The sequence below is a fragment of the Cervus canadensis genome, chromosome 5 (assembly GCF_019320065.1).
Source record: "Cervus canadensis isolate Bull #8, Minnesota chromosome 5, ASM1932006v1, whole genome shotgun sequence".
NCBI lineage: Eukaryota > Metazoa > Chordata > Mammalia > Artiodactyla > Cervidae > Cervus > Cervus canadensis.
This window is the reverse complement of record NC_057390.1, coordinates 45,264,515-45,289,408: the sequence shown is the minus strand read 5'-3', so window position 1 is coordinate 45,289,408 and position 24,894 is coordinate 45,264,515. Positions and strand designations below refer to the sequence as shown.

Sequence of the window (24,894 nt, the reverse complement as noted above, 5' to 3'; positions counted from 1 at the left end):
TCCTTCCCAGCTTTCTATAAATCTCCATGGCTAGTTACAGCCAATTTGCTATGTGGTAGCAACAGTATAAAGATTAAAACGTTCAGGTTTTCCCCCAAAAGACATGAAAGACTGGAGGGGAGAGGAGGTGTGCTTTACACTCCAACCGGTTATCTAATCCTATCACCTCCAGGGACAGCTACTGAACCTGCCTGATGTGGAAGTTAATAGCAAGGACCATCACAAGACATCACAGAAGTAAACTGACAACAAACAGAAGGTGATAAATAACCTGATCAGATCTGAATATAACTACTACTAAAAGATTAATGCTCAGCAGAGGAAGGCTAACCCTAGATATCACTAAAGCCATAACCACATGAATTCATGAGGTATTCAGAATCCTTAGGAATTCTAGCTATAAATTACCATGCAAGTTTCCGGAATAACAGGCAGTGTTAAGATGGGCCTTGGTACCTAGGAAGGTGCAGCCAAAAACTGAGTATTTTCTCAACATTCTCTTTCTAATACATCTTTGACATCTATCATGCTTTTTTCTAGGTTGTGTAGTAGTCTGGGATTTATTTAAACACAACAATATATGTCAATCTAGCTGGAGACATAAAAGCAGGATATGACAGGTATCACAGCAATCACAGAGTCTTATACGAGTCAGAGGAAGAAGTGCTGACTATAAGTTTGGTGGGACTAATATTAAGAAGACTTCATGTTAAGAGACAGTAATTAAGCTTGGCCTTGCAAGAAAAGGTAGATATTATGTAACAGAGGGCATGTCAAGGAAACACTATTACATATAAAGGCAAGAAAAATGCAGGGACTGCAATTTCTTTGTTAGTCATTAGGCAGTTGCCAAAATTTTTTGAGCCTGTGAGATGCACAAAGTTGCGCCTTAGGAAAATTATTTGTCCAGAACTGGAAGCACATGGGGAGCTGCATTAACAGATGCAAACGAGTTTCTAGGAGCCCATAGTTTTTAATTGACAGTCCAAATGAGAGCTAGTCGTAATTCTAAAAAATAAATTTGGAAGACATTTCAAATGGGGAGGAGACGGTGAACAGGATATGGCTACTGAACTTCCCCAAGACCCTACCCTCTCCTATTTCATTTGCAGAACATAATGCGAAACAAACCTGATGGTACTTATGACAGTATCGATCATCACTGATTAGAGTTAGTTGAGCCTGAAATTCTACCTAGATTTCTGAGAAAATGTATCATATCTAACAGATCATCTATACCCAGAACAACACTGCTCATTTATATATCAAAAAGACCAGAAGGCTACCTTTCTCTTCACTCAGGATGGAAGAATTTCAAGAAAATTAAATTTGACTTTAAAATTAAAAAAGCAATGCAAAAATGATTTGCCTATAAAAGTAGAAAGAATTTTTTTAAAAGATACACCTCCTTCCTGTTGGCATAGAGATGGGAATGCTCAAAAGCTGCCAGGGGGCATGGAGGCAGATGCAACATTCCTCCAGGGCAATTTGGCAGAATTCATGTATCAAAGCCTTAAAACACACACCTTCTGACCCGGTAAGGGCACTTCCAGTGTCTCATCCAAAGTAAATAATCAGAGATACGGACAACAGATGATCATCTCTGTATTTAGTGGCAAAAAATACACAATAATCTGAATACCAACAAGGGAATAGGTTAAGGGAATTTTCAAACATCTATGGGTTCTTTCATAGTTATTCAAAAGTATTTGCTGAAAAAAGTTAGTATGATCAGACTTCCCTGGTGGCACAGCAGATAAGAACCTGCCTGCAAGGGACGCAGGTGTGATCTCTGATGTGGGAAGATTCCAGGTGCCTCGGAACAACTAAAGCCCATGAGTCACAACTGCTGAGCCCACATGCTGCAACCACTGAGTCTCATGCCTTAGAGCCTGTGCTCTGCAACAAGAGAGGCCACGGCAAAGAGAAGCCTGTGCACCACAACAAAGAGTAGCTCCCACTCGCTGTGACTAGAGAAAGCCCGCATGCAGCAATGAAGACCCAGTAGAACCAAAAATAAAAATAAATAATTTTTTTAAAAAGTCAACATGATCAAGTGGTTCCTATTACATACTGGGAAAGTACTATTGGGGAAAGTAAGATTTAAAACAGTATTTATACAATACAACAAGTAGGTATGCTTGAATATATTCTATGACCACATAAACACTAAGATGCACTGAAAAGTTAACAGTAGTCATTTGCGTGGTGGTTTTTAGAACCTTCAGAATTTTTCTGTATTTGTTATTTCTAAAATCAGAAGTTTGTATTGTCAAGCTTCTTGCTTCAAAAAAAAAGAAAAAAAACAACTGAAAACGAGTATGAGTAGGAAATACCATGTAACAAGATCTAGACTCCTAAATTCACAGATTAGAAGTATCATCTCTAACTTTTCCCAGTTTTAGACTTACTATTGATAGAAGAGGAGGGAGAAAGTACATTAAAGGGCTCAGAGCACCTCCGTTTTCCCCCACAGGCCTCACCTCCTGAAGTGAAAGAAGCGGCAGAACACAGGCGAGTCTTTCTGCGGCTCCTTGTCCTTGCGCAGGCTGTCCAGGCGGCACTCACGGCACTTGGGCAGCTGTGCCACAATGTTCACGCAGGAGTCGTCCTGGACAAAGGCCTCGCCACTCTGCTGCAGCTTCTTGAGTTTAGCTGGGTCTGTCAAGACCGACTTCCGAGACGGGGCTAGTAAAAAAAAAAAAAATGAAGGAAATGGCATTTCAGATTTTTTTAAAAATCACATCAATCTTTAACTGAATTCTACTGAAAAGGTTAGATTTCCCAAAGGGAGAACTGCTCTTCTCAATTACTGGTTCAACTGTAGTTTCTGAAAATGACTGAAGACAACTATCAGAACAACTGGAAGTTTTACTCTCTTTAAAATGCTTCCCATTTGGTGAATCCATTTGGCAACGTAAAACCCCAGACTCACAATTCCAAGGTAATGCATACTTGTATTCACAACCCTAGATAAGATAAACATCTTGGGGATTTCTTTGGTAGTTCAGTGGTTAGGAATCCACCTTCCAATGCAAGGGATGCAGGTTTGACCCCAGGTTGGGGAACTAAAATCCCACATGCCCCAGGGCAACTATGCTGGTGCGCTGCAAACTACAGAGCCCACACGCTCTGGAGCCCATGTGTGACAACGAAGACCCAAGGCAGCCAAAAATTAAAAAAAATACGTAAATAATTTAAAAAACAAAAAAAACCTCCAAACAGATAAACATTGCAGGCAGACTTTTCCAAAGCAGACACTTAACTTAAACTCACTGCAAACTTAACAATACACAGGGATAGGTTTATCTCAATAGAGGACCACGTGGAAATCAATTCTGTCAGTTTTTACACTCAAAAAAGACTGGCTTAAGATGTGTTTTCTAAGGCATTCTGCAAAGCTAACCATTCCAAATATTACAAAACCCAAATAACATAGGCCCCTCAGTCTATAAGTTATTTTCTAAGTGATTCCAAGAGCATTGACCCTTGGCCCTCAAACAATCTTAAATTTTCTTCACACATACTTTCCATTCAAGACTAAGAGCCTTGGCTAAAGACAGAATTTCCATTCTAAGTAAACTCACATTTAACTTTTAACTTAGGAGCAGGAGAACTTCAATGGTAATGGTAACATAGTTTCTAAAGGGAGAAAAAAGTAGAAACCTAATTTTAAAGAGCAATCACTCTGTTAGCAGAAATAACACAGAAGGGAAATCTATTTCTAAGTCAAGAGCCCTCGGGCATGCAGTGAGCCCTCTGCATCTGTAGGTTCAACCAACCACGGTTTGAAAATACTACACAGGGACTTCCCTGGTGGTCCAGTGGTTAAAATCCACATTTTCAATGCAGAAAGCATGGGTCCAATCTACAACCCAATTTTTTTTTTTTTAAAAATTAAAAGAAAACACTACACAATCTGTGGCTGGTTGCATCTGCAAATGCAGAACCCCAGTGTCAGATGGGGAAGGCTGACCGTAGCATTGTGTATTTGCAGATTTTTGGTATCTGCAGGAGTCCTGGAACCGATCCCTCTTGAATGCTGAAAGACAACTGTATTTCATATAAAACCGGCAAAAAAGACCTTACCTTGAGGTCCAAGGGGGCTGGAAGAGGAAAGTAGATTCTTAAACAAAAAACAAAAACACAACTTTGGGGGAACCAGTCAAGAGATAGGTGGGAGACGCTGGTAAGCAGTCTTGAAGGAAACTAGAAGAAAGACCTCAAACCAAAGAAGGCTTTAAATAAAATAAGCATCTTTAATAAATCATCTTTGATGTGTCCTGATGTTATCTCTCTTTTAAAGCAGGACTAGAGCACACCTTAAAATGCTAAATAGATGCCGCCAGGCCTCGACTCCTTAAACATTCTTATTCAGTGAAAGAGAAGGTAAAGTAAGAAAGGAGAGAAAATAATCAGTAGTTCAGGATGGAATTTTATAATTACAAATTTTATATAATTTATAAAATTCCATCCTGATACTGAAAACACATCACCCTTTGAACGGGACCAGGTTTTCCCAAGCCGAGTCCAGAGATTATCTTACAACTGTTTTGCCTGGGCTGAAAAGAGGAAATATCTAGAAATATGCAAGTTGAATTATTTAAAGCTAGCTCTGTACTGAGGAGATCAGCGGTTGCTCCCTCATCAATGATTCTCTTAACTTAGAACCGAACCAAGGAAAAAAAAGCAGTACTGACTTCTGAGAAGCCATGCATCTTCCAAACAGAAAAAAGGGTGGCTGCTCAACTCCAGCTTGTTTTTGTTTCCTAACCCCTAAGTAAGGTCACACAGTGGAGAAGCAGTGTCCAGTGGAGTCTTTCCGTATCCACAAGCAATAATGGTGGAAACAGTACAGAGATCTCAGTAGGCTTCTAATCACACTGCCTTACTCCTCAGCCAGAGGTCCCAGGAGACAGCACACACCAGGATGTGACATGGCCTCTCATTTCCCTCAAAATCATTTTAATTGGAACAGAGTTGCACAACATATTAAGCAAGACAAAGTTGGACTCTGAAACTCACTTCTGCATCTATAATGTGTTTACTGGTCTAGAACTTTTACTGCTTCTTCACATAATATTAAAATAATTTGCCTTAAAAACTAGTGGAATGTGAAGGTTGGTGACTCAAAAAGAATAAAGAAATAGAACAGGGACATGATCATGAATATTCACTTTCTTGGGGAGTTACATAACTCCTGAGGAACAGTATAATCTTATGCAATTAATTTCATGCAAATTACCAGCTATATCAACTTAAACCTCAAGAATGAAGAAGCTGGGTTAGAAGAATTACTCAGCAAAGAAAGTTCTTTTCCAATTCCTCCAACTCTACTTCAGGAAGACCCCCAGTCAAATCCACCCATCCTGCCCTCCAGTTTCAGAGCCCTGCAGGAAGAGCTAGTGTGGATTATCCATTTGTTACTTATCCAAATGAACAGCGTTTTTATTAAGTGTTTTTCAAGTTTTTTTACACCCAGTTGACATCTATCAAATCTATTTTTAAACTGAACCTTTTGACATACTGGAGCCATTTAGCTCTGTTAATTCTAGTAAGAGAGCTTCTAACAACTCCCATCACTGAAATGCATCCTCAAACTTAAAAGTATTGTGAAACACAATGTACCATTTTCTCTGTAAGAAGAGCACTGAACTCTAAACTGTGCGTGCAAAGGGACCTCGCTGGCAACCCAATGGCTGGAACTCTGTTTCCGCTGCAAGGAACACGGCTTCAATCCCCCACTGGGGAACTAAGACCCCACATGCTGTGTGGCGCGGCCAAAAAACTTAAAAGACAAACCAACAAAAATTACGGGTGCAGCAGGACCTTCCCTTAAGCAAAGAGGGGAATCCTAAGTTAGCACTGTCCCCTAAATTCTTTAACTAAAAATCTCTTTGCTAGAGGCAGTGATGCAACTCCCTTTTTAAAAAAACTTCAAATCTGAACCATACCTGTGTGAGCATAAAACTTTAATCACTTCCTTCTCTCCAACACAGATGTTACAGAAAAATCAGTTATAGGATGACAATAAAGCAATCAGATCACTTTAGATTTTATTTCAAAACTTTCTTACAACCAAAAACTGGGACCCACCTAAGTCATATGGTAAAATGCATATAAGGGCATCCTTGCAGCCTTTAAAATGCTGACAGACATCTACAACTAATACACTGGGTAAAACTGTTGGTATGAACCCATGTGTCTCACAGCTCATCTGTGTTTCCATATACATAGAACCAATTCCACCAAAATATGAACAGTAATCATTTCTCAGAAGATTTAGGGGTTTTACTTTCTTCTTTGAACTTTTTCTACAGTCATTTTCTTATTATTTTCTCATAAGGTAAGAAGAAGATAGTGTATGTACTGACAACCATTTCTTACCTTCTATCAATAAACATATGCAGAAACACTTACCATTCTGGAATTTATTGTTGCTTCTTGTACAGCAGCTTTCAGGATCTACTTTTGCTGAAGACGCCTTTATATTCTGTGACTGGCAGCCTAAAGTTGAAGGTTCTCCCCTTTTTTCTATGCAACTATTAGGACCATTACTACTGACAGCTGCTTTCTCTTCTGGCTTCTTTGAAAGGACATCAGATGTGGAAGGTGCATGTTCGAAATGCTTCTGCAGTTCAGGAGTGTTGGTAATTTCCAATTCTGCCATAGAAGACGCCTTTGTTGGTACACACTCCTTAGGAGGGTCAGTTGATGGAGGAAGAGATTCCACACTGCTTTCCTCATCAGTGCTGTTCTTCAGTTGGGAACAGTTTCCCTTTGGTTCACTCAGGGTTTTTAAGTCTCCAGTTCCAATCTGAGAGGACTTTGAAGAGAGCAGCTCTACTTTGCAGGCAACATCTGGTTTTGTTCTCAGTATTTCAGGCTTTGTATTTAGACAGGAAGAAAGTTCTGGTAAAATCTGTTTATGACATCTGAAAAAGATTAATATGGAAAACTAGCATGTAGGCCTCTTTCATCTCTTCCCTACCTTCCAAAAATAATTGCTTGCTTCCCTAAAGTTACCAGTATGAAAGAGAAAAGAAAACTGCTTATATCAGAGAATTCAGGATAGGTTTCTGTGGGCTGGAGTTAAAAGTAATCAGTCAATGGCTATGCAAAAATATCTTAAGACACTAAGAAAAACACACAACGCTAAATTCTATCTGTGTGTTCTCATAGTTAACTACTTCATGTATTTCTTATAGCAAAATGAAACTTAGCTTTCCCTCAAAACAGAATATCACATGAAACCAAAATCACGAGAAGCATAAAACTCCGTCTATGAACATGTTACCAGCCTAGGCACTGGACAATCGCATGCTTGTCTGGTCAGCGATCAGGACCCAAAGCAAACAGAAAAGCCAGCTGATGATGTGCTTGTTCACAGAACAATCTGATACCCTCTCCACCCCTAATAGGGGTTTTTCCTTAAAGAATTTTTGTTTCTCTGAAATTTGTCCAAAAGTTCTTTCCTCAGCAGAATGCAAAGTCCTTTTCCCCTCTTACACTAGTTTTCCTGCCTCTACCAAAGGACCTCATCCTGGAGAAGTTCTCACTGATGCACTCATGTTGTTGCTGAGTTGCTCAGTTGTGTCCGATTCTTTGTGACCCCATGGGACTATAGCCCACGAGGCTCCTCTGTCCATGGGATTCTCCAGGCAGGAATACTGGAGTGGGTTGCCATTCCCTTCTTCAGGGATTCTTCCCGACCCAGAGATCAAATCCAAGTCTCCTGTATTGGCAGGCAGATTCTTTACCACTGAGCCACCTGGGAAGCACTCATATTAGACATCTTTGCTTGGGTACCACCAAACTTCTTACTGTTCCCCTCTTTCTACTCTGAATAAACCACCTCTCCCCACCCTGCCCTCTCTCTGACTCTTCTGTGGTCATCCTCTAAGCTCCCTCCCCTGCAGCCTGCTGTCCTCCCTGTGAACTGCTGTGCTGCTCATGCATTGTCCCATTTACTACAGTGGTCTTCTAAGCCCACCTTTCTACACCAGTTTCTGAGCCCTATCTTAGGTCTTTACAACTGCTTACACAGGTCATCACCCCTTCTAAAAAAGATCCTTCCCTTAAAACTCATCTCTCCATTAATCTTGTGGCTACTTTAAATTTCTGATTAGATTTTACATTTCTTATTCCACTATCTTCTGTAAATAGTAACTATAAGTCATAATTACTGCTTCCTTGATTTTATGTCTTACTGTTTTCTCTACTGCTCCATCTCTCAGCTATAGTTGAGATCCAGGCTGAAGGTCATTCACTGGAACCCTATCTCCCTCTACCCCACACTCCCATGGATCTCAGTCTTCCACACACAACCAAATGGCTCCCCTTTCCTTGAAAGTGGACATCTATTCTCCAGCTGTTTGTAATATTTCAGTGGACCATTCTTTCTATACAAAGTCAAGAAAGCTCCTCTTTCCTCACACCCCTTTCTTTCCTGTGACCTGTTGTATGTAGGTCTGTATGCCAACTACACGTTATCACCTCTGAAGGCATATGACCAACTGGAAACTCTAACCTCCCCTGACAACCTGAGGTACACTGAATGGCAGGTCATTACATCAAATTTTCACTGCACTAACACTCTCTCTATAAACACTGAATGTAGGGTCAATCTTGCCACCCAAGCAATATCAGCTCAGACAAGAAAGAACCATGGCTAAAATAACCCTTCTGTATTATGATTAAACATCAGTATGGGCTTCCCTGGTGGTACTTGAGGTAAAAGAATCTACCCGCCAATGCAGGAGACGTAAGAGATGCAGGTTTGATCCCTGGGTTGAGAAGACTCCCTGGAGGAGGAAATGGCAACCCATTCCAGTGGGTTGCAAGATTAAACATCTTTAACTTCTGACTCACCCCTGAGGGATTTTTGCTCCGAGGTTTGGTGGAGAGTTGGCGGCTTGGGGAGTGCTCTGCTGTCTTGGGTCCTTACTTGGTGGAGTAGCTGCAGTACAGCCAAGCAGTATCTCCTTAAAAACTGTTGTGGGAACAGACTGTACAGGACACACACTGGGAGAGGCCTAAAAGATACCAAAGCAAGCAGATGTTAACAGGGAAGCCCCTAGTGGCAGAATTACAAAATGCTTGCAAGATTCAAGTTTATTTGCTTGGTTTAGTAGTCAGTAAGCACAATACCACCACCAAATAAAAAGAAAAGAACAGAAGAACAATGAATAAATCACAAATTAAGGACTTATACCTGAGGACTAACAAACAAGTCACTCCAGCTTTTCACAAAACTTGTGTCTTCCTAGAAAAGACCACAAGTTGATCTCTTACAGACCTTTGAATACCAGGAAAACGCAGCCATGTGGCAATTACTTGACTAGTGCAATGCACAGAAGTGAGCTTTTTATCAACTGTCTTCAAATGGTGGCAGCTTCACATGCATTCAGTTCAGCGTTACTGAGTGCCCACCACGCACTTACTGCGAGGACTGGCAGGAGACCAGACCACATAGGGCTCTTGCAGGCAGTGGAGCCTACTGGGTACCAACATAAGCCTTTACAATGCAATAAAGGTTGAGGACATGGTTCTTGCTTGTAAGTGGCTCATCAAGTCACAAAGGTCATCCCAAGCTGCAAAAAATATCAAGTCATGACAGGCCTGTGGGACAAAGTTAAGACACTTGTCCCCTTCCCTTTTTGTGTACTTTTACCTTTACAAAAATATGACTAACAGACCAACTTCTTCCCAGTTTATACTACCCAAAAAAACAAATCTTCCCACCATGGGAAGAGAAGGGAGAGATTAAACTCAACTCCAGACAACTGAACATTCTATGGCTAAACCAGGTGAAATCCACAGACCATTTTCACCATCCTTTTCGCATGTGTGTAAATTTAAAGTCACTTGTCCTTTTCAACCATTATCTCTTTCAATGACCTTTACATTCACTTTACCACCAGATCTAAACTTGTAGAATCTTTCAAGTGTCTTCATCTTCTAGTTACTAACTCCTAAAATATGATGTAGAACTTCTCTTAGTAATAGTTTTTAAAACCACAGGTTTTAAAACCTCACGATTCTGAATGTAAACCATGTAGCCTACATGTGAATCTTCTTTGCAGACATTTACTTTGATGGCCTTGAAAATACTGTCTAGTATACACTAAATAAAGACATCTGAAAAATAAGAATTTACTTAATCAATATTAAAGTTCTGGCACAGCTTTCCGCTATGTCAAGGTGCTAAGTTATCTGATCGTGAATTACACTATGAGAGCTCAGTTTTGGTTAAATATTAGCTTAGTGTTTCCCAGAAGGATCTCTGGGGGGGAGGCTTTGACTAGTCTAAGGACATCCCTCGGATAGCCAAACTTTACCTCTTTGGGCCTCAGTTTCCTCATTTTTAAAATGAATTAAGGAAATAAGATATTTTTATTTTGTTATGATATCCACTGAACTGCTCGAGCCAAAAACCCTCCATCTCATTTCCCGTATCAGTCAACCAGAAAATGCTGCCTCTATTTCCAAAATGTTTGTGGAATATATCAACTTCTTTCCAGGCCACCCCTACCACCATCTTTCCCCTAGACTATCACGTGTATACTAACTGGCCTGACTTCCTTCCATTTTTGCCTGAACCTTTTGCCTCTTCTCTGAAGTTAAAATTCTACCACAGAGCAATCTTTATAAAACATAAATCAGTCACTCCACTGCCGACTAGAATTCTACATGGTCTGGTCTCCGCCAACCCCCTCGCCTCATATCACTGCATTTGTTAAAGGTGCTCCAACTAAACTGGCTTCCTTTCTGGTCTCCAAATGTTCTAAGTTCTTTCTTGCCTGCACCTTTGTACTTGCTATTCCCCTCTGGGTCTGGACATTTTCATGTGGCTGGTCCCATCCCTTCAGCCTCAGATCTGCTCAACTGTCACCTCAGAATCTCTGATCACTCTTTCCAAAGCAGTGTCCCAAAGCATAACTGCCTTATACTTTATATTATCATGTTTCTATCTTCCATTGTACTAACACACCATGCAAATACCTTAAGTTACTTTTTTTTTTTTTACTGTCAGTCTCTTCACAATGAAATATAAGCTTCTATGGGCAGAGACCCTGCTCTTACATCACTGTTACACCTTTTAAAGCCAGGCACAGAGCAAATGCTCAATAAATGAGACTGCTGGAGGGCATGAATGGATAAATGCTCTTAGCACTTCTTCTTTGAAAATATTAATAGCTACAACTGTATTCTGAGTTAACTCAAGAGCCAAGCAGTGATGCTCAAAAATGTCTAGCACATATTATATGCTCAGTAAGTATTAACTGGAAATAGGGATGGAGAACCAGATGGAAGGAAGGAGGACTCTTGTTTTTACAATGGTGCCTCACCATACCAAGCAAAAGTTCTGGAGAGCAATGGCAACAACAGCACAGTGGCCAAGAATGCTGGGTTTTGGTGTTAGACCCTGGTTGGAATCCAGTCTCTTGATACTTGCTAGCACATTACTTAAGCTCTCTGAGCTTCGGTTTCCTCAGTCGTAGTGAGGAGTAATAAAGGAGAGTAATGAGAAAAAAGGCGAGTAATGAAGCATACTGTATACGGCAGTGCTTTACCACAGTGCCTAGCACATTGATTAGCTATCTCAAAGCAGAAATACATCATGCAAAATTCCTCGGTTCAGCCACCATGTGTTAGAATGATCATAACCTGGATCATTTCCTTTAAGAAACTGAAGTACATCACTCTATAACTTTCCTAAGGTTTAGCTTAATAGGCATAGGACTCTGATTCCAAACCCATCTCCATGTGCACACCGCTGCACTGGCCTCTGACTTGACAAGGGTCAAAGTTTCTTCTTACCTGAAGAGTTTTCCCTGAAGGTCTTCTATACCAGTCATGGCAATAGTTCCTCCCTGCCAGCAGACGGAGATAATATAATTGAGTGTATAATGATATTCCAAAAAGGATACTGCTGGCTCATACTATTCAGCAGACTGTCTCAATTAACCAGGCAACATCCTAACTCTGAGGAATAGTCTGCTAGGCAGAGAAGACCTTCAAGGAGCCAGATGCTACTGGCAAACAGGTTCACCTTATCCAGAAGTATTCATCAAGGCAATAAAGACTCTCGTCTACCTAATCCTAAACTCCTGTCACCCAAAGACTACCAACTCTGCACACATCCAACATATCTGCAAAGTGGAAACACAGTGAGACACGCACCAAATGTGTTACTGTACTCACCTTTCACTCACACATTTAAATGAACTCTCTTTCTCTCCCCACATCTTTCTTTACCTCTCCATCTCTCCTGAAATTTAGGCTAGGCCAGTGTTTCCAAAAACTTGTCTGATTACAAGGATGACCCATGACAAAGAAGAATATTTACTGATATGGAAAAACATTCACAATATACTGTAGAATCATGGAAGCTACACAAGAGTATGGCTTTTAGTTTTTTTTTTTTTAAAGAAGTCTCTATGAATATACATGAAAAAGAAAAACAAACAAAAACAGGAGGAGGATAGGTATTCCAAAATGTGAATAGTGAGTATCTGAAAAGTATGATTATGAGTGATCTTTTCTTTACTATGCTTTTCTAGGTTACCTATATATTTTTCAATGACAGTAACTTTTTTAAAAAAATGTAAGAATCTTTATTTTGAAAATAAGTGCAATAGAAAGGAGAATAACTTTTCATAATTACAAATATAGTAATAATTTCTAAAACATCAATACCTAGGTAAAAATTTACCATCTCCAACTTCCTTTAGAATGAAAAGATAACTAGGATAGGTCTTTTTTTTTGTTTGTTGAGGCAAGGAGTGTGGCTTTATTTGGAAAGCCAGCTGACTGAGAAGATGGCAGACTAATGTCTCAAAATAACCATCTTCTAGGATAGGTCTTACGAGCTGAAACAGACATGCTTTTATACATCAAATTTATTTTCACATTTTAGATGTAAAAGTTAAGGCTCAAATAGGTTGAGGGACTTATCTCCCAGCCAAAGTTCAGGCCTTTTTGAAAATAGATTCTACTGTTCCCAGTAATAAGTTCACACAAACCTACTGAGCTGGATAGGATGCTGACAGACAGCAGAGAGACATGCTCCCTGCCTTTCAAGAGTGGGAGTCAGTAAAGATTGTCATACTGAGTGAAATAAGTCAGAGAAAGAAGGAAAAATACTGTATGACACCCCTTATATGTGGAATCTAAAAAGGAATGATACCAGTGAACTTATAAAACAGACACTCATAGACTTAGAGAATGAATTTATGGTTGCCTGTACACACTGCTCTATTTAAAATGGATAACCAACAAAGACCTACTCTATAGCACATGGAACTCTGCTCAATGTAATGTGGCAGTCTGGATGGGAAGAGAGTTTGGGGGAGAATGGAGACATGTATATGTATGGCTGAGTCCCTCTACCGTTCACCTGAAACTATTACAACATTGTTAATTGGGTATACCCCAACACAAAATAAAAAGTTTTTTTTAAGATGAATTTTCAATAAATAATATTAAAGCATAAAAGACTAATATTTTATTGATCCATAGATCAGCTTCTAATCTATGAATATGATATATATTTTCATTAATTTGTGCTTCGTTCAATAGTTTCATGATTGTCTCCATTAAAAAAAAGAAAAAAGTGTGAGTCAGGAAGAGAGGATCACTTACATATGTATGTTACTATATTTTACAGGCACTACCTTTGCCTTCAAGGTCATAAATTTACTTGCTCAGTTGCCTATCACTTCACTGATAAACTTGACACTCTAAAGAACTGGCACCTTTCCCAACAGGACATCCCCAATGACCCCAGTCCTACCTGTACCCCAGGTTGATTCCTCCATGATCCATTAGGATGCCATTTCCTGAGTCACGGTCCCCACCTCAACAGAACATCATGTGGCTCTCCTTTTCATTTCACTGACCGTTTACACTGATGCCTTCTCTATGACAGACAACACTCAAATAACTTCTCCAAATCATCTTTTATTATCTCTATCCATGACTGCTAACAATTTATCCAATGCCAAAACCTGACAGATTACTATTCTACTGCTTCTCTTTCAGCTTCTAATACCCTGAATCACTTGACAATATCCCATAAGCTTGCCTCTAAGAGGCAGTAATCACTTGCCTGACATCCTCAATTTACAATCCTTACTACACTACTTCAATCTGGTCAACATTAAGGCAAAATGAAAAGGGAGTAATATTAATTTCCAAAATGACCTCTCCATTCTTTCCTGGACCACCTGAGGTCAAGCCTTCACATATGGAAGAAAAACAGAGGTACTAGATACCTCAGTTTACAAAGTTTCTGCTCAAGTATCAAAGCTCCTGTGGCCTGTACATAGGCTTAAGGTTCAGGAAAGTTGATCATCCTAGCTACCCAGATTTCTTTAGTATTTGTGTGGTATGTGCTTGCTTTGATTTTAGTTGATGTTGTAGTCCAGTCTGCCCTGATTCAGAATCTCAGATTCATTCAATGACTCTGACCACTCTCATGCCGTCTCTCCTTGCCCTCTTCCTCCAGACACCTAATTTCCCTCCAAAATGCTGCCAACAATCTCAACATGGTCAATTTTAAAATTCGAAACTCCAGCCTGGAGCAGAGCATCATAAAGGCATTTTTGACAATTATAACACAGTAACATATCCATGTAACTTAAATACATTTGGATACCTAAGCTGTGAGAAAGTTATCTGTATTGTAATAAGACCTAAGGATTCAACTCACTTAAAGAAAGAGCCTGAAGTTTTTTTTACCCAGATTTCAAATTTTGACCCTGGTATTTATACTCCCTTGAGAAGTTTATCCCAGTCCTCCATCCCCTTATTAGGCTAGTGTGTCTAGCCCAATCTTTTGGGAATTCTGACTAAAACTGTCCCCAGTGTGTACACTGTGATGTTCTAAAGACATGTACTAGTAATTACAAAGCATAATAAAACAGACAATTTGACCTACTCTGGGATATGGGTTAAAACAATGGTAGAGATGTTAAGTGAGGCTTCCCCAAGGAAGCAATATCACATTAGAAAGATACATGGGAGTTAATTAGAATGAAGACAGCATTAGAAGAGAAAGGGGAACAGCAAATCCTGAGGTTGGAGAGAACATGAGGTACCTGAAGAGCTAAAGAAGACCAGCTTCTCCACAGCATGGAAGAGATGGAAAAGCTGACAGCCTTAAGTTTCTTGATCCAAATCCTAACTACTTCAAGAGGATAGAAGTAAATCCAGTACTTGAACTCAACAGTTCCACTCATAGAAGCCAGTACTTTTCTCGGCAGAAATTAGTAATGGCAAACCAACTGCTTCCTTCAAAAAGCAAGTATGTTGGTTCACCCAATCATGAATGACCAATCCAGACCTATTGTCCAGGTGGGAGTCCTATTTCAACACCAATCTACTCAGAATTCTAAGGTTCCTCCCCTCTTCTCATGGATGGCATTCTTTTGATTTGATACACACAACTCAATTTATCTTTAAAAATACCTCCATGTGGTGGAATTGTCAAATCTACTGAGGATTTTCAACCAACATCAAAAATAGTGAACCAGAAACTTATATTATCTCCATCTGCTTGAGCACAGAAATTATGGCCAAGATCTGGGACTAGCAGAGCACAGACACAACAGCACGGATGAGCAGAGAAAACAGCCTTATTACCACTAAACATACTGGCCATGCAGTGCAAGAATTAAAGAGAGCTTCACACAAGTGACAGAAAAAAAGCAAGGCTACCTCAGAGCATGATTTTGCCTGTTTGGAAATCAGGTTTCCACTATTCTCCGAAGACTTGCGTTTCACAGCTCCCATTCTTGTAGAATTACCTGAAATAATTAAAAACAGGTAAGTCAGCCTCCCTGTTTCTATTAAGGTGAGAAGGATGAAGGGGAAAGGAGAACAGAAGTTTTAATCAATCAGTATCTTACCACATGTCACAAAGTTATCATGTACAACTTCAACATGAATCAGTGATGGATCCACGATTTTCAGTGCTGGAATCTTAAGAACAAACAAAACAAAGATACCAGGAAATTTTAAAAATGCTCAGGAATATACCAGAAATTACCTCTATCACTCAGTCGTGTCCTGACTCTTTGCGACCCCACAGACCATAGCCCGCCGGGCTCCTCTGTCCATGGGATTCTCCAAGCAAGAATACTAGAGTGGGTTGCCAATCCCTTCTCCAGAGGATCTTCCTGACCCAATTATCATTAAACTTGGGTCTCCTGAATTGCAGGCAGGTTCTTAAGCGTCTGAGCCACTAGAGAAACTAGTTAACAATAGGGGTTTCTTACATATAATTTCCTTTGAAAAAATAACTGATTTTTCTTCTACTCTGTCTGATATTTTAATATAAAATAACAAAGGTATGTGAAGGTAAAAGTGTTAGTCACTCAGTAGTGTCTGACTCTTTGTGACCCCATGGACCGTAGGCCACCAGGCTCTTCTGTCGATGGAATTTCTCCAGGCAAGAATACTGGAGTGGGTTGCCAATCCCTTCTCCAGGGGATCTTCCCGATCCAGGGATCGAACCCAGGTCTCCTACACTGCAAGCAGGAGATTCTTTACTGTCTGAGCCACCAGAGAAGCCCCATTTAGCTCTTATAAGATACTGTAATTCCTTTTTATAATTATCTTCCCCTGTCAACTTATCTTACATGCAATTATCATCATCTTTACCTCCTCACAGTTGACTTGAAGAGTTTTTGACGTTGGGTTTCCATTTACAATAGTTGCAGAAAACCACTGAGTTGATGGGTCCAAGCTGTAAATTTTTACTTCCGAACCAACTAAATTTTTGTCACCTTAAAAAATAATTAAAAAAAAAAATCCTTAGAGCAATTTGCATTATCTCTGAATAGCACCATTTATCCAGCATAATTTTTTCCCAAGTCTTTAAAAAAACATGCAATAGACAAAAAGGAAACATTAAAAGATATTGCTATAAACTTAAGACAGACATTTCAGCAAAGGTAGGAGAAAATGTAAACTTTCCATTTTAAAGCTTTGATTTCCTATTGCTTTATCTAGACTTGGCAGTATATTTATCCTAGCACCTGTATCAGACCAGGTAGTATCAGATAACTCATTGAGACCTAACTCACTCTGCTATGCAGTTTAATTAGAGGATCCATATTCAGGAACCTCGTCAGAACTTCTAAGTTTCCTAAAACATTCACAATTATGAAACTGACCAAGAAAATCAATAACAGTAACTGGCAAGATCAAGATCACCAAATTAATGTTTTACTCATTTTATAAGACTGAACTTTCAAACATATGGAATTTCATGTCAAAATATAGCTGAGCTTGTTCAGTATCTACTTCACTTTTATGTTGTTCACATGATCCTTGGGCTTTCCACATTTCAGAGGCTTTAGAATACAATATAGAATACAGTCCGCCTCTCATCAAGCTGCATGGGAAATGCATCTAAAGAATTACTAAAAAATGAGACATTTTAATGAGCAAATGAGTGAGAAGGGCTAAAACACAGCTTACAAACTAATCACTGGTCAACTCATGAGCTATCACCAACAGACAATCCACATACCTTGTAAAAGATGGCTTTCATCTAAATGTTTCACAATCAAAGCTTGAAATTCTTTACTGACACTCTGATTATCCATCAGTGAAAGACGGAGATTGTTTACATCCTGAAAAATTGAAAATCATTATATTTTAAGGTAATAAATAAGAACAGTTGTTTAAATTCCAGTGGATTATTTCAATTCATTTAATCACAGGGATTAATATAGTGTCAATTAGCCATTTGATGGCAGCAAACCATTGCAACTCCAATGAACTAGACAAGTCAAACAGTAGGAAACCATCAAATGATCACAAATATAAAGCAGATAGAAGTGAAGCTACTCGAAGCTAAGAGTGAGACAGATATTAAGAGTGGCTCAAAGCATAATTTTAAACATGACAAAACTTAGGCTATGGGACATATAATAAGCAAAGCAGCTAGTCATGCCAAAAATACTCTGTATCCCAAACTCTAGGGATTAGGGAAGTCACAGATCCAAATGCAAGGGGCGGAAGACACACATAAGAAAATACTTAGATCTGTAGCATCATTTCATTGAAATTGCTGTTTTTAACAAACATCATTTCACACTAGATTCATTTACCCTAACCAGAATTCCAAATGCATTCTTCTTTACAAATGGTAAAGGTGGGGTGAGGAGGGACAAAAGCTGAATGAACGAACAGCCTAGGTCTTCAGTAGCCAGTTTTGAAACATTCAATTCTTGGCAGCTCTATTTCTGGCATTATTCCAGTGTTCTGGCTTTGTGTGTATACTCAGTTATGATAAATGTATACAGACTGTCAATAGGAATAACCTGTCAGACCCGAGAAACCATATAGTACAGAAGCCCTTCCAATACTAGGCCTTCATGCTTTTCTGCATGTGAAATGGGTACAGAGTGGCTAAAAATAGTTCATCCATTTCTCCCATTGGTAAGAATAGCCTTGTAGAGAGACCATGCTGAAAGAATTTCTTAGGTAACATTAAACTAGGGGCTTCAAAAGAGTGCAATATTAATTACCAGAATGAGCCATGTTTTTGTTTTTTTCCCCCTCATGCTACTGCAATTTCAAAAAATTTAAATGTGTTCACCAATTCCTACTACAAGGTAAAAGAGCATTAATGGGGAGAGCCATTAACCTTAAACAGCTCTTAAATAAGGTAGAATAATTGGATTATGCCTAGAAGAGTTTCAAGGGCTCATCAAAGGTGCCAGGTAACTGAGCTGGACACTTAAGTCGTTTTTCTTATCCACCTATAACTGAGATGAATTCAATCCAAAAGACAGACATTAGGTTTCAATTCCAACTTCTGCATACCCCAAATAATTTTCAGATTCTCTATTCATTATTTAGAACAAGCCTCCTACTGTGGTAACCGTATCAGCCAACATAGAGTCTCATATAGTAGAAGCCTTACATTATCACCTGCCTCTACAAGAGAATGCCCTGAAGCACTTAACTTTGGAAATTATCATCAGTAAAAGTCAAGAACACATGCAGAGTCTCCCTCAATCAGTATATTAATAACACTCACACTGACAGCACAGAGTGCACCTCCTTGAGAATAAAAACTTACTGATCTTGTCAATCTCAAGAAACAAAACTGAGCTCTACTTTAACTGAAAAGATGAGACACATTAAAGATGAAAAATAGAACTGTCCCGAAAACAATGCTAAGAAGTAAAAACTACTCTCTGCTCAGTAGTAGTCTTCCACAGCCCCTCCTGTATGTTCGTTCCCTGGTCCTTAAAAGCAAGGATTCCTCATTTCAATGTAGGAAAAATATCAAGATAACCTTCCTAGCATGCATGCACGTGCACCCAGTCTCTTCAGTCATCGTCTGACTCTTTGAGATCCCATGAACTGTAGCCTGCCAGGCTCCTCCATCCATGGAATTCTCCAGGCAAGAATACTGGAGTAGGTTGCCATGCCCTCCTCTAGGGGATCTTCCTGACCCAGGGATCAAACCCGTGTCTCCTGTGGCTCCTGCACTGCAGGTAGATTCCTTACCTCTGCGGCACCAGGGAAGCCCCATCTACCTGATATATGAAGATAACTTGTGCCCACAACTAAGTAAAAGCATCTTCCTCTATTCCATTCACCTAAACATTATAAAATAAGGTTCAGAGTATGAATCTTGTTTTCACTCACTTCCAGGATATGGAAATAAAAGTGAGACTTGAGCACAGAAAAGCCAGTGCTTTGGGTTTTCCAATACAGACCCAGCAATGGCAATGACCCTTGGTCCTAAACTGTCTTATAGCTCATAAACTGGTTTAATGGTTCTACAGGCCACAGAAACAAGGCAGGTCACAAAACCAAAGAGAGTGAAGAGGATAACTGACCTTCACAAATGACATCTAAAACAACAAATGTTAATTGTAAGACCAACATTACTCCCAAGGTAGTGATCTGTGGAGTTAATGTGCATGTTCTTCCCCTCCCTCCCAACATTTTTATAATAAAGGAAAAAAACAAACATATGAGCAAGACCCAAGAGCCTAAATGTTGTGAAGAAAAAGGTAGTTCTGCAAGCTAACTGGAAAGAACAGGAACACACACACACTTGATTCATACTGTTTGCAATAGGTCACCATAAACACTGAATTAGTGAATACTGAACCATTCCTAGTGGAAAGATGGGGTTAGGTTTCTTGAAGCCTCTGGTCACAAGTGACATCAACCAATCAATACATAGCCTTGTTTTATGTGTTTCTGTTGGGAAAAAACTCCACAAGTTTCTAACATATATAACTGCATTTATTTGCATGCAAAGTCGCTTTAGTCATGTCCAATTCTGTGCGACCCTATAGACTGCAGCCCATCAGGCTCCTCTGACCCCCATTCTCCAGGCAAGAATACTGGAATGGGTTGCCATGCCCTCCTCCAGGGGATCTTCCTAACTCAGAGATCAAACCCAAGACTCCTGAGGGTCCTACACTGCAGATGGAATCTTTACCCCTGAGCGAGCGGGGAAGCTGTATTACTGCATTACTAACCTTGAACTCACAGCTACCATACCTCATGGCTGAATGAAGCTTAGCTAACACACGTTCTCTCTAAGACTCACTTAGGAACAATACAGACCACTTCAGCACTATCCCAGGGGACCATTTTAAACACTGAAGTAACCAACAATGCAGTACTAAATAGACTTTGAAAAGGACACTTGTTTACAGTAGAAGAGATGAAACAAGAAGGTGGAATGGAACCTTATTCAAACCTCAGCTGGGAAGAGGTGTCAGACAACTCAAAATTTTCACCACTCTGCACATGTCTGTGAATAACCATAAAAGCACCAAAATACTGATTGGGGGGTTACAAATATATTTCATCAAGTAAGCAAGTTCTCAAATATAGAATTCTTAAATAATGAGGACTGATATATATGCATACAGATATATGTATATATGAGTAACAGTTAATCTAAAAATTATTTTCATATTATCTATTTTAAAAATTATTTCATATCATACACAAAAGCCATCAACAGTAGTACCTTTGTCCTTCCAAACCCAATAAACAGTCAACCCAATGGCTAACATTGAGCATTAATGTCTAACATCTGCTCATAAGATGGGTCCTTTTTTCTGCTAGATATCTGATCTGGAACAATCAACGTCAATATGTCAGTTCTCACATTAAAGGAGTTTATACTTCTGTTTTTAGGGTCTAATATTGGTTCTAATGGTTTACCTGTATAGGCTTTAAAAGGTCTTTAGAAAGAAATACTCTTTGTTGATCTCCTAAAAAGCGAATAGATGTTATGGATCCCAAACCAGCTTTGTCCAGCAGAGATTTGTACATCTGAAACAAAAGAAAATGTTTTGGCATCATAACTGCTATTAGTATCATTGTGAAAATGGGGACTGGCAATGTTCCACACAGAGATTAAACCATTCATTTGTTTATTTACTACCAATATCTCAGTAATAACTATTTATGCAACCAAAACAAGAGTACACAGTTTTTATCCAGAATCAATCATTTAAACCAGATACACATTTGAGAGTCATATAGGTCTGGGTTTACAGATGTATGGCTTGCCCCAAATTTATGCAGAATACTGTTTTAAGTTTATTTTTCTGGGGAAATGGGCCATATTTTTAGCAAATTATTAATAGATGGGGGAAAAAATACAAAAAGCAAAATACAACTTTAAACAAAACCCTACATCTCTCAAAACCCTTCAGGGGCTCGTTTCATCCATGGGCAAAATCTCAATTTGGCTCACACAGCATGCAGGCCCTTCACAAGCTGGTCAGCCTTTTAATCATCCTCTTGGCCTTTCAACTACCCAAATCTGTCCCAGCTCACCTATCAAACAGCATTAACTGTCCTTTCCAGATACAGGGCTCACTCTTTGCCTTTAACTGCACCAGACTTCTGGTGCAGAAATGGCACAATCATATACTGACTGCTGGTGTCTTTAGAGTCAAAGAAATATGAGCTGGGGGAACCTTAAAGATCATGAGACCAGAAGTGGAAACCCTGACAGGGGCCAGGCAACACCTACTATTCAGGTTCAGCCTACTGTTGCCAAAGGAATTGCTACAGGCTTTAGTGTGGCCATATCTTATTGTTGTTAATAAGAAATGGGAATCTAGATTTTTAAGAACATTCTCTACATTTTTTTAAAGTAGACAGTTAATTTAGATTTTTTTAAAAACACTGTAAGGGGCAAATCAAAAAGATCTGTATGTCTGTATATATCTGCTGGTTTCTAACCCTTGACCTAGAAGTTCCCCAAATTACCCTCACTCCCTACTCTTCAAGTGAGGAAACTGAGACACACAGAAGTCAAGGGTCCAGAATTGCAGGCCTCCTAGCAGGGCTGACAGGAGATCCTGGAGCTTTTTCTGAATCTTCTGCAATGTCATATATCTGTACTATTATTTTCCAGAAGGCCAACTACAGATATTACATAGATTTTCCCTGTTTCGTTCATAATGGATTAAAGAACTCCTCAGGGGTTCAGTAAGCCCGAGTTTTACTTACTATTGCAGGCCACTGAACAATTCGCTCAGAAATTTCAGGAGACTTTCGTTCAGCCAAAACCAAGTTATGTTCCACTAAGAAGGCTCTCCTTAGGAGGCTGTAGACATCTATCCATCTTCTCTTCCTCCAAGATTCTCCATCAAACTCCACACACACCTAGACAAACAGAATTGAAGGAAAGCAGACTTGATTAACAAGAACATGAAAAATGCCTAAGATAAAATTAGACCCTGATCAGTCTATTCAGATCTGTGTCTGTGAATACGCTGCTTCCACTCCTGCTCTCTTACTTCCCTTCTCAACCCACAATAAAATAACCAGATATGAGGCTTCCCTGGTGGTCCAGAGGTTAAGAATCCGCCTGGTGATGCACGTGACAGGCATTCGACCTTGGTCTGGGAAGATTCCACATGCCGCAGAGCAGCTAAGCCCGTGTGCCACAACTACCAAACCTATGCTCTGGAGCCTGCAAGCCACAACTACTGAGCCCACGTGCTGCAACTACTGAGGCCACATGCCTAGAGCATGTGCTCCACAACAAGAGAAGTCAGCACACGGAGAAACCTGTGCACCGCAACTAGAGAGCAAGCCCCACTCTCCATAACGAGAGAAAGCTGCGCACAGACATGAAGACCCAGCACAGTCAAAAGTAAGTATTAAAAAAATAAGAATAACCAGATTCGTTAGACTAGTCTAACTATCAAGCTTTGGCTCCCAGGCCACTTTGGGAAGAGAAGTCAAAGGATATGGGGGCCAATCTGTCCTCAAGTAATCTCTGGGAAGACCTAAGAGAAAAGAAACCCCATGTAGAAGGCTTTTACATATGTTAATTACACATCAGAGCTTGCAGAACTGAAAGACAGAAATCTGAAACCCTAAGATGTACTTGTCACAGGGCATTGCAATTCTGTGTTGACACTGTCAGTAAGCTGATGATGACCCCCAACAACACAATCCACCACTGACTTTTCCATTCCTCTGATAGCAGCAGAATTCAGCAAGAGGCACTTTCAATGCTTTGAGTTGAATAAACTGGGAAATTTACCTCAGAGTTCGAACTCCAAGACAACTTTGCTAAATACAGAAGTAATTGATAAATGACACCAGAATTTTCCTAAACTACCTGTGTAACTTCTTATATGAAAATTAAACTACTTTTAAAATACTATTTTCCAAGTAACTATGAAATTTCCTGCTTCTGATTTGTAAAATATCTTTTAGCCTTAGTTATAACCCCGACCTAAAAGTTTCCAACATTACCCCCCTTAAAATCTGTACAGATATTTTAAGATATAAAGGTAGAATTCAGTCCAAAAGTGGGTCTCTGACAGTAATGCAGTAGTAATCAGTCACAAAACCTTAAAATTCATATAAATGTACCAAAACACCTTAGCTTCTTTAACCCATTAAGAATATATTACCCTTTTTATTGTTGTTCAGTTGCTAAGTCACGTCTGACTCTTTGTAACCCCAAAGCACATCAGGCTCCCCTGTCTTTCCCTATCTCTCGGAGTTTGCTCAAATTCATATCCATTGAGCCAGTGATGCTAACTAACCATCTCATGCTCTGTCACCCCCTTCTCCTTTTGTCTTCAATCTTTCCCAGCATCAGAGTCTTTTCCAAAGAGTCGGCTCTTGGCATCAGGTGGCCAAAGTACTGGAGCTTCAGCATGAGTCCTTCCAAGAAATACTCATTGGGTGATTGCCTTTAGGATTTCCTTTAATTTATTCTAAGTCTTTTAAAATTTTTTTATGTTTTAACTGAGATACGATATATTCCCTCGATAGCCAGTGTAAAAATCACCATTTTTATTTGATTTAAAAGCCCTCATTTTTGGCTTCAAAGAGTCAGTAAATCCATCAATACTTCATAATTTCATAGACAATTCTATCTTCCTTTTCAGCCTTTAGAAAAAGAAAAAAAGTTTACTTAATTTCCATTCACTCATCAGAATCCAATTCAAAAATCCTTTCCTCAAAGATGTTGTCCCTTACCAAAGAGCCCCTCTCTACCCCAAGAGAAGTCCCTTGCTAACTGTGCTCAAAACTGTCCTTTTCCTTCCCAGCATTTACCCACATTTTGAATTATTTATTTGTGGTTAATTGACTGACATTAAAAACTCAGATAGGTCAAAGTCTGTGTTGGCTTTTACTTACCATTGTATTTCATGGGTCTCCATACTTGTTCAGTGAATAAATTTCTCCCTGAACTGGGCTCTTACCTTCTGTTTCTCTCATCCATTTGGAAGGCAGGGAGTTCCCAAGGGATATACCACTAGCCTCAATCCCAAACTTTTTCAGATTTATGGCTATATAATATCAATCTTTAAAATCAATTAAATTTAAGACCAGTCCTATCCTCCTCTCCCA

At 39.5% G+C, this 24,894-nt stretch overlaps 1 protein-coding gene across 4 annotated transcripts in view; it reads right to left on the bottom strand.

Moving 5' to 3' along the window:
* KDM3A (lysine demethylase 3A) overlaps positions 1-24,894 on the bottom strand; it is a 54,742-nt gene that overhangs the window by 23,009 nt on the left and 6,839 nt on the right. For all 4 annotated transcript variants that reach the window (XM_043468749.1, XM_043468747.1, XM_043468751.1 and 1 more), the window contains exons 3-11: positions 22,525-22,680; positions 21,223-21,333; positions 17,543-17,645; positions 16,669-16,793; positions 15,915-15,987; positions 15,724-15,812; positions 8,872-9,035; positions 6,421-6,935; positions 2,484-2,688 (exon numbers count right to left, since the gene is read on the bottom strand). In XM_043468749.1, coding sequence (XP_043324684.1) covers positions 2,484-2,688; positions 6,421-6,935; positions 8,872-9,035; positions 15,724-15,812; positions 15,915-15,987; positions 16,669-16,793; positions 17,543-17,645; positions 21,223-21,333; positions 22,525-22,680 — 1,541 coding nt within the window. The remainder of the gene's footprint in view (positions 1-2,483; positions 2,689-6,420; positions 6,936-8,871; positions 9,036-15,723; positions 15,813-15,914; positions 15,988-16,668; positions 16,794-17,542; positions 17,646-21,222; positions 21,334-22,524; positions 22,681-24,894) is intronic.